General features: G+C 37.4%; 1 protein-coding gene across 2 annotated transcripts in view; it reads left to right on the top strand.

Moving 5' to 3' along the window:
* The window catches only part of ARMC1 (armadillo repeat containing 1), a 33,591-nt gene extending 19,242 nt beyond the window's left edge, over positions 1–14,349 (top strand). For both annotated transcript variants that reach the window (XM_084201350.1, XM_084201349.1), the window contains exons 4-7: positions 7,809–7,998; positions 11,267–11,383; positions 11,466–11,540; positions 12,106–14,349. In XM_084201350.1, coding sequence (XP_084057476.1) covers positions 7,809–7,998; positions 11,267–11,383; positions 11,466–11,540; positions 12,106–12,297 — 574 coding nt within the window. In that variant the 3' untranslated portion in view covers positions 12,298–14,349. The remainder of the gene's footprint in view (positions 1–7,808; positions 7,999–11,266; positions 11,384–11,465; positions 11,541–12,105) is intronic.
* The last annotated feature ends 228 nt before the right edge of the window (positions 14,350–14,577 follow it).

Here is a 14,577-nt window from a genome sequence, read left to right on the forward strand (position 1 = left end):
TGCCTGCTATTTGGAACAAGTCAGGAGAGCAGTTATGTGCTTATGAGTGAGCCCACTGCATCACAGGATGTGCTGAAAGCTTACAAGAAAGAGCAGCATTCGTGGAGATAAGAAAGAATCTTGCCCTGCAGAACAGCAGCTAGATCAGATAACTGTCTTGAAACAGATTGCTTTTTCTCTAATACCATGCTCTTTCTTTAGGGTTGTCATTCATGCTCAAAGTTTTCATCAAAACCATGTCAATCACTGTGTCTCACTTCTAAAATCAAAGATTAGTGATTTCCCAACCCCCTCTTACAGAATGTAACAACTCTTTGCGGCTTACTGCTCCCTTTAGTTGCTGGAAACAACTTGTGTCTTTAAGCATAGGAAGAGTGTATTCCAAAAGAAATTGTTCGCCTGGAAACAAATACATCAGTGGTCTTAAAGCATAGTGATCTTAGTACATGTTGACTAGCCATTTGTTACCCATAACTAAATGATAAATCTCTGCAGTGTATATACTTTAAATGTTCTGATATGCATGCACTTGCCCAACAGTGATAAAACAGAGTGATAGAATTTGTGTCAATCCATGAATTCTTACTGGTGCGTTTTGTGTCATATGGTCTACTAAATGCATTGCAATGATGAAGTTTGTTATGGAAATAAAATGATGGCTGAAAGTATCACTACTTAGGATCCTAGGGAAAAATATAGGGACAGTGCTTGCATGTATGAAGAGGATTGCGATCAAATGAAAATATCTGCTTTTATGTGATGATAGGCTTTCTCTAACTTTTTGGAAAGGTGCTTGCATCACTCTGTAGATGAGGTCTCTCAAACTAGTGTTTTAGAAGGAAAAATTACACTTTCAGTCCTTTGTTATGTTCAGTGATTTGGGATTCTTCTGTGACTGTAAATTAAGTCAGAGAGTTGTTTATACTTTTAATTTATGAGTAGGTTATTTAGGATGGTATTTGCCAAGGTCTTGTCAAATATTGGAGCCTTAACTTGGATAATGAAGATATTTTTCATCTTCAAAGTCTTCATATTCCTTAGACTTGAATTGTGTTGTGGATTCTTTTTACAGATCTGCATTTTAAGGTTCTACTTTCCATTACTATGTAAAATCCTTGAGATGTCAATACAGGAAATTTTACTTGAGTTAACTTTAAAATGTCTAGATCTGTTTCCTTATTTTGTTTTTAGAGTTTATCTTCCCTTCACCACTGTTAGCTACTTTTCTTTTTGCTTTTACAGAGCTGCTCTTTTCTTTGTGCTGGTTTCCCAAGTATTAGTGAGCAAGAGCTCAGTGATGAGTTATACAGTGCACATCCTCCTTTGGCTTTATACTCTTATTTACTGAACACAGTTATTGCACTAAGTAGAATTACAAAGAAATTATATATTTTGAGTGAGAAGCCTGGATTCTCCTGAAGTCAGTGTCATGTTTGAACCAGTGAACTATTGGATTTTTAAGTTTTGTATTGAAAGTTTCTAAATTGTTATTATAAGGTGTAGCTTTTCTGTGATGACTGTGTGTAATATGATCTTGCTATAACTTAAGGTGGAGCAGGTTGCCTAGGGAAGTTGTGGATGTACCATTCCTTTAGGTGTTCAAGGCCAGGTTGGATGCAGCTCTAAGTAACCTGGTCTAGTTAAAAGTGTTGCTGCCCACTGCAGGAGGGTTGGAACTAGACGATCTTCAGGGTCCTTATCCAACCTTAACCATTCAAAGATGATTCTATGACAATGAAAACAAAAGCAATACCAACTGACAAATTCTAATGGCTTTGAGAACAATGCCTTCCTTTTTGCATCTAGTCTAGCCTTTAGTTCATGATGCCTTAAGATAGAATTCACTGTTCAGTCCTAAATTGTTCTAAGTCTAAATATGAGGGCAGGAAGTTTCTGAAATCAGTCTCTCTATCAAGTGCATTAGAATTATGTAAGCTGTCATGTAGAACTCTTTGGAAGACAATGTGTAAGGAAAATAGTTGGCAGAAAATTAAATAAATTTTTGCTTTACTTACTTACATAAAAACCCATCTTCTAAAATATTCCTAACCTGAAAGATTAGAGCTCCACAAGTAGGTAAAAATGGATGTGCTCCATGTATATTGCTGTTTGAATTTACTTAGTGATTTTTTGATATGTGTTCACAGACTCACAGGGTAATTGAGTTTGGAAAGGACCTCTGTAGGTCATGGGTCCAGCTCCCGTCTACTCAGGCATAGACACCTAAACCACAGTGCCCAGAACCATATCCAGGCAGCATTTGAGTATCTCCAAGGATGGAGGCTCTACAACCTGTCTGGACAGCTTCTGCCAGTGCTCAATCACCTTTGCAGTGGAAAACTGTTTCCTGATTTTTCAGATTGTGCCCTTTGCCTCTGGTCCTGGCTTTGTCCTCTTTGTACCCCCTTCAGCTATTTATATACATTGATAAGCTCCCCCCTGAGCCTTCTCTAGACTCAACCATCCCAGATCACTCTCCCTTCTCTCATCAGCCCTGTAATTATCTTCCTGATCCTTTTCTGGACTCTGCAGCGTGTTCATACATCTCGTGTACTGGGGAGCCCAGACCTGGCCACTGTACTCCAGGTGAGGCTTCACCACTGCTGATGCAGCTGTGGCGAGGCAGGATCACCTCCCTTTATCTCCTGGCAGCACTCCCGCCAATGCAGCCCAGGATAACCAGTAACCTTTGCTGCAGGAGCACTTTGCTGGCTGATGCTGATCTTTGTGTCCAGGGATTCTTTGCAAAGCTTTCCAGCTGCTCACTCTGGGACTGTGCCCGATCTGAGTGGTGCCTGGGGCTATTATTCCCCATAAGGTCTTTCCACTTACTTTTGTTGAACTTGATGAGATGCTTGTTAGCTCATTTCTCAAACCTGTTGAGGTCTCTCTGGCACAGCTGTCTGATGTATCTGTCATTCCTTCCTGTTTTGTGTCATCTGCACATCTTGTTAAGGGTCCATTGCGCCCCAGATAGTTAATGAAGATACTGAACAGAATGGGACCTGGTGTTGATCCCTGATGTACACTGCTAGATACTGACTTCCAGTTGGGTTTCATGTCCTTGATCATCACCTTCTGGGCCTGGCCATCTAGCCAGTTTTCAGTCCCCATCACAATCTGGTCAGCCAGTCCATCCTGCATCATCTTCTCTGTGGGGATTGTGTAATGGCCAGTGTCAACAGACAGTATCCATTTGCTCTCCCATCCTAGTGAAGCCAGTTATTTCATGGCAGAAGATTCCTGGGGTGCTCAGGCGTGACTTTCTCTTTGTGAATATGGGCTCACCCTTCTTGAGCACCTTCAGATTTTTTCCATCACCTTCCCAGGGGTTCAGATATTATCAGAGCCTTGAAATTTCATAAATGGCCAATTAACTTTGCCACTTTTATTGTGGGTAGTGGGCAGACTGACCAAGTACATACAAAAGCAGAATTACTACAGAAGTGAAACTTCTGGAATTAAATTACATAAATATCCTTTCGATAGACTCTCGGATATAATTGAATCTTGAGTAAAGAAAAATTCCCTGTTTTATTTGGAAACCTCCTGTGTCAAGGTTATAAACTCAGTAGAAACACAGTAATGAAATGCTGTAGGTAGTGTGTTACATGTTTGGCTAATGTGTCTTTAGAGCACAACAGATGCCACTAAAGGAAGGCACTAATAGTTCCTCTGCTTGTGCACAGGGTCTGCCCTACTTTGAGCAGAGTTACAGTTGCATGTTTCCTCTGGTGCAGGAGTTAGTATGTAATTTGCAAGTATGTACACATGTTTATTTTTAAAAATAAGCATAAAATATTATAGCTTAAAAGAGGATAAGATTATCTTTTACAGACTCGCCCCCATGTATGTATTTATAAACTTATTTATGTCTTGCCCTTCTCTAAAAGGGGAAAATCACTGTATTAGTCTTTCTCAGTCTTTGTGCTAGTTCTAAAGGAAGAAACTAAGTCTCTGTTACCTTTGCCTCAGATGAAGCTATGGGAGGAAGGTTGTCATGCCTTCCATTATAATTTATGATGCTGTGTGTTTACTTCAGTCACAGCCATAATGCTGTACACTGCTTACACATTCTTTCCTAGCATCCATACGCTGCCCACATCACATACACCTTCGAGTTGTAGCCATTAGTTTTCATGTCCTTTAAGGTTAGCAAAAACTTTAAAAAATATCTTACCATGCTAATAAAACCTCTGCAGTACTTGGACCATGTTTAAAAAGTTATTTCTAATAATAGTGTAGAAAATGAGAACTATTTCTTGTATCCTCTTATGACAGATACAGCACGTGTCACTTGGATTCTGTGTTCATACATCTTACACAGCTAGCCTTGGATAAACATGATGGAAGGACAGGCAGCAATCTAGGATGACAGGAATTCAGGAAGACTGTGAAAACTTAAGGCTTGGGTTTCTGACAGGCATCTTCTGAATCTTGCTGAAGTAATGTAGGATGTTACTGCCTCTGAAAGAGATGGTAACCACCTCTTGCCAACTGTTGGTCTGCTCTTAAGTAGATGCTACCATTTCCCTAGCAGGGTAGCAGAACATTAGTCATAGAATCACAGAACAACCCAGCTGGAAGGGACCTCAGAAGATGATCTGGTCCAAACTTTCCTGGGAAGGGGACCTAGTTGAGACTATCTCGTGTCCTGTCCAACTGTTATCTTGAAAACCTCCAGCAATGGGAGCTGTACCGTGTCCCTCGGTGAGATTTTCAATGACTCTTCTCAAACAAGCTCTAGCTGTAGAGTGAATTTATAGTATGCACCTGCACCTTCAGTGGTGACTCAAGTGCCATACTGGAGTGGGAGAGGGAGAGAGCAAGAGTTCCCTTGTGCTGCTCTGATGGTGGCAGGAGGCTGGGTCAGACTGCTGTGGGCAGTGTTACCTGAAACTGCTGATGCACTGGTGGTGGGAGGACTGGTGTCAGTGCCCTCAAAGTATTCTCATTTTAGGCAAAAAAAACCACAGCCCATGAGTTACAGTAGGTTGTTGTTTTTTTTGTTTTTTTTCTTTTTAAAACAATTTCCACTCTTCTGTGGTTTCATTTTATGTGCAGTTTCATTGTATTTGTTTTGATTAGGAATATAGTATGTAAGGAAACAGACTCACCATTGAACATCACCTGGGTTTTGCAGCTAGGAGGGCTTATTATACTTGCTTCCAGATAGGTATTTTTTTTTCCTTAAAGATCACAGAATCATAGAATAGGTTGGAAGGGACCTTTAAGGATCTTCTAGTCCAAACTCCCTGCAATGAGCAGGGATATCTGCAACTGAATTGTCCAGTTTGATGTTGAATGGTTCCAGGGATGGGGCATCTACTATTTCTATGGGCAATCTGTGCCAGTGTTTCACCATGCTTATCATAAAAAAATTTCCTTTTATCTAATCTGATATAAAGATATAAATGTTTCTTTTAGTTTTACAGCTGTTGCAGAAATTGCTTTAATGAAATAATAACAGGTTGCTGGAAGCTTGTGTTCACTCATTTTACCAGTATATTTTAAATTGTAGAAGGTTTTGTCAGGAATTTTGGGCATCTTTGTTTAACTGAGTTGATGAAAGTATAGTATTTTGTTTCTGCAGTGTAAAAAACTGGTGTACACCTTCACTTGGGATTGTTTTGCTATCTGATATTTCTAAGTGGCAGCCATTGTTCTTGCCCCTGTAGTGTCTGAGTTTCTTGCTGCTTTTTATTACACAGTCAGTTGCTTATTGCTGATTCTGTTTAAATAAGATTAAAGTCTTGCATTTGTTTTTTGTTTTTTTTTAAGGTAATAGGGGTAACTTAGTGGTAGATTGTGGTAATCCTCTGTTTGGAAAAATATAGGAAATTATCTGAGTATCTTGTTTGAGAGTGTGCGTGTGTATGTGTGTATGCTCATAAAATTTATCAGTATAGACTTGTTTTAGGAAGATCTTGGAATAACTGTCAAATAAGACCTAATTTACTTCTGTGTTTTAAAGTCAACAGGTTGTTTCAGTTGTGCAGTTAATAGCAGATTATTAGTTTTCAAGAACTGTGCCAGCTATAATGTTGGGAGAATAAAGCATATATGAAAATCACTTGATTTTTTGCTTTAGGCACTTGAATATTTTATATTTGCTGACATAGTCACAGCTTTAAATTCTCTTTATTTTGCATAGGTTAGTATAAATATGCATATATATACACACACATATATATGTAAGGCAAGTATTAAGGATGCTTTTATTTCTCCTCTGTCTTTCTGACTTTTTTTACCTCTGTGATGCAATAGTGCAATTTTTTGACTCAAAACCCCTTACCAACTGCATAGTGGGTGCTGTAGGTGGAGTAGTGACATTTTCAATAGTTTGCTTAGTGAGCTGTATTTAAACTTACCAAAAATAAAACTTGCCTATTGTAAATCACTTGATATGGACAGGATTGTTGTTGAAAGAAATTGTCAAAACTAATAGGTGGGTTAATGCTTTAATCTCTTGATAAGCTATCACCTTAGCAGAAGCTGATTTGTTACCACCTCACGACATCCAGTTACATGGCTTTATCATCAGTTCTATTACTTTATCTAAGAAATTATGGAAGGATGAAGTTGAAATCTTTGTGACTTCCCAGCACTTGTTTCTGTGAATTAACATAAGTGATTTCTCAGTATAGGAAAGCAGAACGTGAGCATGTATTTAAAACTGAACATATGTTGGGATGCTTTCCCTTTCTAGGTCTTGGTTATTTGCTTATTACCACTTTTTTCTCTTTCTTTTTTTTTTTTCCCTTTGAATGTTGTTAATCTACTGAATTATCACAAGAACTGACATTTTCTTTTCCAAAAGGGTGCTGTTCAAAACAAGGTGCAGAGAAGTTAAAAAAAAAAAAAAGGCTAGCTGAGACCCCCACAAGCCGAGAACTCCTAACATACTTGCTTTAGTGTTCTCTCTTGTCCATATGGTAGGCTGGAAAATGTGTTTAATGTCTGGTAATTAAGGAAGTCAAATGGAAAAAAAATTAAATCTAAAGGTACTTGTTACTTACTTAGTGTTTGCTAAACAAAGCAGCAAAGCTGTCATTCATAATTTTAAAATTAATTGCAAGTTGATGAAGTAATAATTTTGTTTCTACACAAAGCTAAAAGTCACTAGCATAATTAAAACAAGGCTGAATTTGGACAACAGATTTATATTAGCACCTGATTAAAATTAGTTTCATTAAATCTTAACAATTCAATATATGTTGAGTCTATTATTGACTTTTTTTATCTAAAAAAAGGCTATCATATAATTCATACTGTAAGTATGAATTTTAGTCTAATCAGGAATAACCTTTGGATTCTTCAAGAAAATTTGTGTTTCTGCTGTGCTGCTGATGCTGGTTAACTTTGGAGAAGAAAACTTTGGGAAAGATGCCAGTTCTACAGAGAAATTATTTGTATTATGTAGCAAGGAAAGTGGGAAACAAAACATGTCACAAGGTAATTGTAGAAGTTGAATTATAAAAAGTAAAGCTCAACACAAAGTAACCCTGGAGCACTGACCATGTGCTACCATGTTTGGCTTGTAATTGTCAAACTGATGTAAACTGTGTTCATGTTGTTTGAGAACAGACGTGTTTATAATGAGGATAGAATCAGCAAATTGACATAAAAATTGGAATCAGGAAAAGAAAATAGTTTTACCCAATTTCTGGTCTCCCCACGTAACATTTTTGCCACGTCTTGACTGTACCCCATGGAATATTCCAGTTGCAGGGATGTAATCAATAGCTTTTTGCAGTACTAATGTGAAAACAAATATGTGGAAATCTTAGTCCCTTTTTTTCTTTAAGGACCACTACACCAGGAGAGACTAAACTTCTGGCTTCTGAAGTCTATGATATCCTTCAGTCTTCCAACATGTCAGACATGGACAATGTGAATGAGATGAATTATCGTCGGCGGAAAGCACAGTTTTTCCTCGGCAGCACAAATAAGCGTGCCAAGACAGTGGTTTTGCATATAGATGGCCTTGATGATTCGGTAAGGAAACCTTCAAGAGTTTGTGTAAATAAGGCATGCTGTACTGAGATTTATTTTAATCCCAGGAGCCCAGTGAGGCTCCTTGTATGACATCATCGATTGTCAGCAATTTCTGTGAATTGTATTTTGAAGCATGAGATATGTATAAAAATCTGGCATAAATTGAGCTTACTCAGAGCACCTAAAGAAGATGCTTTTTAAGGCAGTTTTCTTGATGGTTTTTCAAGAAACAATAGCGTGAACAAGGTGCCTTCAGCATTTTTCACTTCAGGATCTCTTCTGGTTGTATAAGTGTGTTGATCTAAAAAAAGTTTCCTTTTAGTTAAGAGAGGTTTCAGACACTGGGAGTTTTTTGTATTATTCTTAATTTAGAAATTCTGTATTTTCTTTGAGCTGGTTTTGTTGCATCTTTTCATTGTCTGTGAGATCTTTTCTACTGTAGTGACCAGAATGGCATTTGAATTAATGAGGTCTCACTGAGTCTTTATGTAATGTCAGAATAACTTCTACAGATTTATCTACCATACCCCTGTAGATAACACCCCAGGGCCATGTTTGCCTTTTTACGGCTGCCAAACAGCATGTAGGCTGTTTAAGCATGTTATCCACAAGTGCCCTCCGGACTCTGTATCTTTCAGTTTTGTACCCATTTTAAATGATCAAACCTGATCCTTTGCTTTGTTGCTTTACATTCTGCCAAGTAAGCATGTCCACAGGCCCAGTTTACCAACAGCATACCCACTGTTCTGTTTTCACAAGACCATAGTTAATTCCTTTAGAAATAACATGCTGCTCTAGCTCACTTTATACAAATATTTTTTACAGTTTTGGCCTTCCAGCACTTGCTCTATCTAGAAAGGCAGTGCTTTGTCAACACCATTGGCTTTGCTACTCTGTGAAATTTTTTAAATTCAATCCCATAGGTTGTTGTTTTTAAGCTTGTAGTTGATTTGTTTGTTTACAGGTATCTCCAAGCAAGAAATTTCATCCACTTCTACTTCGTGAGTTTAGATATTTTGCCTGTAGTCCAATTCTATCTTAAAGCATGTCTTTTTCTTCAACAAATGGAACTTAGCAATATTTGTGGAGTTTACCCTCTGCAATGCTGAGGTAAAGGTATTGTGAAAAAGCATAGGGTATTTAGATATTCATCTTTCGAGAGCAAAACTGCAGGTAGATCACACCAGCATGTTTTCCTAGCTTGTTGTTAAAGAAGGTCTGTCTGTGCACAGGCTGAGATAGCTGGTGTACATAGCTCTGTATTTCATCAGATGATTAAAGAAATGTTTAAGAGATGCTCACCAGAAGTTAAACATCCCTGTAATGCTGTTTAAGTGTTATGATAAGTTGAGACTGAGAGGGTGTGAAAGCTTGTGAGCAACAGAAGCCATTTAGTTTCATTCAATAGTTTATTCCTAACTTAAGTAGCAGAGAATATTAGGTTGCATGTATGAGTTTGAAGAGGCATAGTGAGTAAACACAGAGCTTTAGACACGGTGTTCTCTGTCATTTACATTTGTAAATGGAAACTGCTGTCAGGAATGGTTGCAGGTCCTACAAATGCTTGTGGATTTCAAAACCTCAAATAGTAGATAATTGATTGTTTCAGGAAGAAAGGGGAAAGGTCGTTTGTTCTTTAATGTGGTGTTTTAATTTTAAGATCTAATAATCAATTTTGGTGATAAAGGTAAAAAACAAGGCAGTAACTCAGGAGTTTGTGGCATGCCCCTCAGTCAGTTTTCTAGTCTGTACATTATAGTAGTATTTGTGAGCGGCATGGTAATCAGGGTTTGATATGTAAGGAAATAACCTAAATTTTGCCTGTGCCCATGCTTCAGAAGTACCATGCAGAAGTATATTTAGTTGTGTATTGCTGCATTTGTGGCTACCTGCCTGTGAAATGCCTTTTGCAAAGTATGTCTGTGCAGCAAAGCTGGTGTATGCCAAGCTGCCAGCTTTTTACGGAGTTTGTGTGGACCTTAATAAGTTTTTTTCTTTTAAGAAATTCTTCACCAGTTTTCTGATCATGGAAAGCCTCATTTCGAATTAAACTGAGGCGCCTGTGATTCATCTGGGATCTTAAGAGTAAAAAGCTGAATTCTGTCACAGAATTGCTACACACCCATGTATGAATTTATTTTTTTAGGCTAAGAAGCTATGCAAATGTTGCTTTCTGTGTCCAGATGTAGGTTTCAACTTTCACTTGTGTAAGGCAGCCTATCATCTTTGCATCAAATATTTCCTTTCTATAGTAAAGGTAGCCTATCTGACTAAGTTATTTTTTGGAAAACGCAAAAATGTTAGCTGTTTCAATACATAAACTTACACAAATGAATTGTTTCAATATATATGCTAAACTGCTACAAAACCTCCCAAACTGCTTCAGTTCATTCTTCCAGAGATTAAAAAAGAATTTAATTTGCTTGTTGTGCATGTGAATACTGACTAGTGATTATTTGGTAACTAATGCAAATATACTTTGAACTAACTAATGATTTAAAACCTTGCAGGGAAAAAAAAAGTGAATTATTTTAAACCTGTTTTAAAGGCTGTCAGTTTCTTTCTGATACAGTCCATCTTTTTTTATCCCCTTCTGTGCTAGCAGTCTCTCCAAGTATACTTTAATTCTTTTTGTTGCAAAAATGTTGTGCAAATATTAAGAGGAAAAAAAATGGAACATTCTAAGGTAATGTAGCAGATGCAACTAGTACGGGTAAATGTAATGTTACAGCACAGTAGGTGATGTCACTTGCCTTCAACATAACCCTCTGTGGGTTATCAACCAAGTATTTTTCCTTTAAAATAAGAATTAAGCTTGTGCTGTGCCATGATGTCTGTGAGCTGCCACAGATGAAGCAGCTGAAAGATACAACATCTGCTTTGATGCATTCAGTCAGTATGGAGCCAAGGTGTCTGATAAATAGCAACTTACACACTAACTACTCATCAATGAGCACTTCAGTCAATCAGAACTTAACCAGAGGGGACTGTTTAGCTGATCACACAGAGAAAAACATTCTTTGCTTTTCAGCACTTTTCTCTAATTATTTACAGTTGATTCCATCCTTCTTTGACTTTTAAAGTGTAAGCAAATTTTATTTTGTGGCAAGAGAGTCTGATACTTGTGCACTAAAGTGTAAGTCTTAGTTTTTCTGTTACTCAAGCACACTTTTGTAACCATGTGCTTTGAGGCATACAGGAACACAATTAATAGTGAGCATTGTCACATGGTATGTTTTTTAGTTGTGGGACTTTGTTTGTTTTTCAGTCTCGAAGGAATCTTTGTGAAGAAGCCTTGTTGAAAATTAAAGGTGTTATTAGTTTTACCTTTCAAATGGCTGTTCAAAGGTGTGTGGTCCGAATTCGCTCAGATTTAAAAGCAGAGGTAAGTGCTTTGTAACCCTCCAGATCCTCACATTATTGCATTCTGTTGCACTGAGCTCTTGCTTTTTTCTGTGTGTTTGTAGGCGCTGGCAACAGCAATAGCATCAACCAAAGTTATGAAGGCACAGCAAGTTGTGAAAAGTGAAAGTGGTGAGGAGGTAGGATCTCTATCTTTCTAAATACCAATTGTTACAGCTCAGCTGTATCTTCAATATCAGCACCTCTGTGCCCATAACATCTGATGGTAGGCAAAATTTTTTAAGCATGAATGTTACACATCCAGTACAAGAGGACTCAAGGATATCCTGTGTCAGGATATGAATCCATAAAACAGTTACACGGAAATTATTGTTCAGAAGAAGGATGAAAGTACTGTAATTGATTATGTCTGTAATTGATTATATGAAAAGGGTCACAATGAAAGTGGTGGGTTTTCTTGATTGGTGTTGCTGATGTGCTTTTGCTTCCCAGCTACTACGCTAAAAGGTAGTCTGTATTTACTTGATACTTTCTCTTCCCTATTAAGCGGAAGCTTTTTTTGTGTATCTTCTAAGCATAGTAGGTTCTATTTATGTTCTTGCTCTATAAGTCAGTTGGGAGGAGTCTTACAATGTGCATGCCTGTCATCCTGAACATGTATATTATGAACATGTATCTTATAACTTTGATTCATTCTTTTAAGTTGCAACATTTGACATAATTTTAATCTGTTGTGTTTTACAGATGCTAGTTCCGTTCCAAGATACTCCAGTGGAAGTAGAGCAGAACACAGATCTACCTGAGTATTTGCCAGAAGACGAGAGCCCTACTAAGGAACAGGACAAAGCAGTGTCTCGTGTTGGGTCACACCCAGAAGGTGCAGCAAGTTGGCTCAGCACAGCAGCAAACTTTCTATCAAGATCTTTCTACTGGTGACTTGTGTTTGGTGTTGAAAGACTGTGTGAATGAACCAACAAGGGGGCCAGTTTTCCATTGGTGTGGTGAACTGCCAAGTGCAATTTGCAATAAATCATCGCGAAAATTTTAGATTAAGCAAGTGTATGCTGCATTTTACATTTTATTGGACGTTTAGCCTGACAGGGCAGGGGTCAAAGGACAGAGGCCTCCAATCAAATTGTTCCTTCATTAGTTTTTCATGTAGATTTTATTGCTTCACTTTTTAAAAATGGGTCCACTCTTATATACCAAATGTTTATGCTATACCTATAGAGCTTTAAGTTCAGTTTGACTTCACATGAAACACATGGTAGAGAGAATCCATTCAGCTCGTCTCAGGGCCTCTGTGAAAGAAAATTCTTAATAGCTCCAGTTGTACATTGAATGAAACTCCCTTTTCATTTCTACATCCCTTTGGACTAACATTGTTTTGTTCAATTTTCTAGATTTTGACTCCAGAGAAAAATACAGTCTGCCTCTTTTTTTGGCCTTTGTTTTTGCCAGCTGTGTTCACAGCATGAGCACGAGGATCCCCTTTTGCTGTTAAAACTAGAATCACTACAGACTTGAAATGTGTAACCCTTTTATGTATATTGATTTTTTCCCAGCCTGCCCTTAACTATTGGAGTGCTTAAGATAAGAAAAAAGGGACTGAAAAGAACACAAATATGTATACATTCATTGTACAGTAAATAAACTAGAACATATTTGTAATGATGGGTGTGACTGACTTATATATATACATATATATAACTAATAAATACCACTGACTGCTGTTTAGGCTAGCTGGGAAGACTAGCAGAAAAAGCTGTGGTCTAATGTAGTGATGACCCATTGCAGCTCTGCCTGCAGAGAATAGAGGAATGTAGACTATATTTGATTAAGAAATGGTGTTTACTGTTAGGAAATATTTAATGGTAACTAAAACTTTAAACTTGAAGTATAAAGCAGGACAGAATGCCTCTTTTGCCACAGTGCCACACGTAAATTTTGACTCTTTTTTTTTTGTTTTTTTCCCCCTAACAATCCTGACACGCAATTACTGTTTCCTCCTAATGTCTTTCTTGAGACTCCCATGAAGTATAATACATCAGCTTGGCTTGAAAACATATGCAAACAATTGGCTTTGCCCTGTAACTTACAGACAGTATAAGTCTAAAGATGTCTTAGTAATTCCTGTGAGCAGAAGTGATAATAAAAGCAAAACTTCTGTAGGTAGAGAATAAATATATCTGAGCTGTTAGTAAACACTGTGCCTGAGAGGATTCAATACACAGTGCTTGAAAGCTGCAGTGCCCCTGCTTTGTTGCACCAGAGAAATACAGCTGAGAACTTTGAAACATGTTATAAACGTTGTTATAAGTGCTTTTTTGTGGTAATGTATTTGCTTTAATATGAATCATATTTACCACTTGGAGACTCAGAAAAGAAATTTAATGCATCAGAGTTATTCTCCTGTGCCTATGCACAAGGAATAAATAAAAACTCACCGGCTGTCATAGTACTACAGAAATGCTCATAATATGATAATGTAAAATAATAATAATAATAATAATGCAGGTCAGAGTTCACCCACCCAGGTTAATTGTCATTCTAAGGAAAAAAAAACCCAAAATCTTGTTGGCAGACTAGATGTCTCATGTTTTTTACTATATCTAGTTTATTTTTGATTCAGGTTTACACGCACAGATTGAAAATACAGGCTTTTCAGGGCATGTATTGCTTTAAATATGTAATGCTCTTCATATTGCTGTCTAGAATGTTACAGTACCAAATGTGTTTGAAAAGTCCTCTGTTCTATAGCCATGAATGCAGAGTTTTGTTTTTCTGCATTAACATCTGTTTGCATTTGCATTACTGCACATCTATTTACTAAAAGACTACACCCTTTGGATATTAATGGTTCAATACCAGTAGGTATTACAGTTCATTTGTGCATTTGGTCTGTAGGTGTGCTTTTATGACAGTATTGCAGCTCTTGTAGAACAGTTTAAGGCATCTGTAAAAGTTTTTGAAATACCTTGTAAAATAATAAAGGATAATATAACTTAAAAAAGCATGACTGGTGCCTTTTTAAATGTCTAAAGAAAATCTGGTGCCTTCTTAAATGTTCTGCCATTCTTTTAAGCTACTTGTGGTTTTAGAAGTGTTTTCATCTTCAATTTGACAGCGAGGAATGCATATGTCCAGTTTTAGTGACTTCTTTGCTGTATGTCACAGTAGGTCTTTTTTATGTGTTTAGAATATGCTTACATTTCA

Source organism: Fringilla coelebs, assembly GCF_963513975.1.
Source record: "Fringilla coelebs genome assembly, chromosome: 1".
Lineage (NCBI taxonomy): Eukaryota > Metazoa > Chordata > Aves > Passeriformes > Fringillidae > Fringilla > Fringilla coelebs.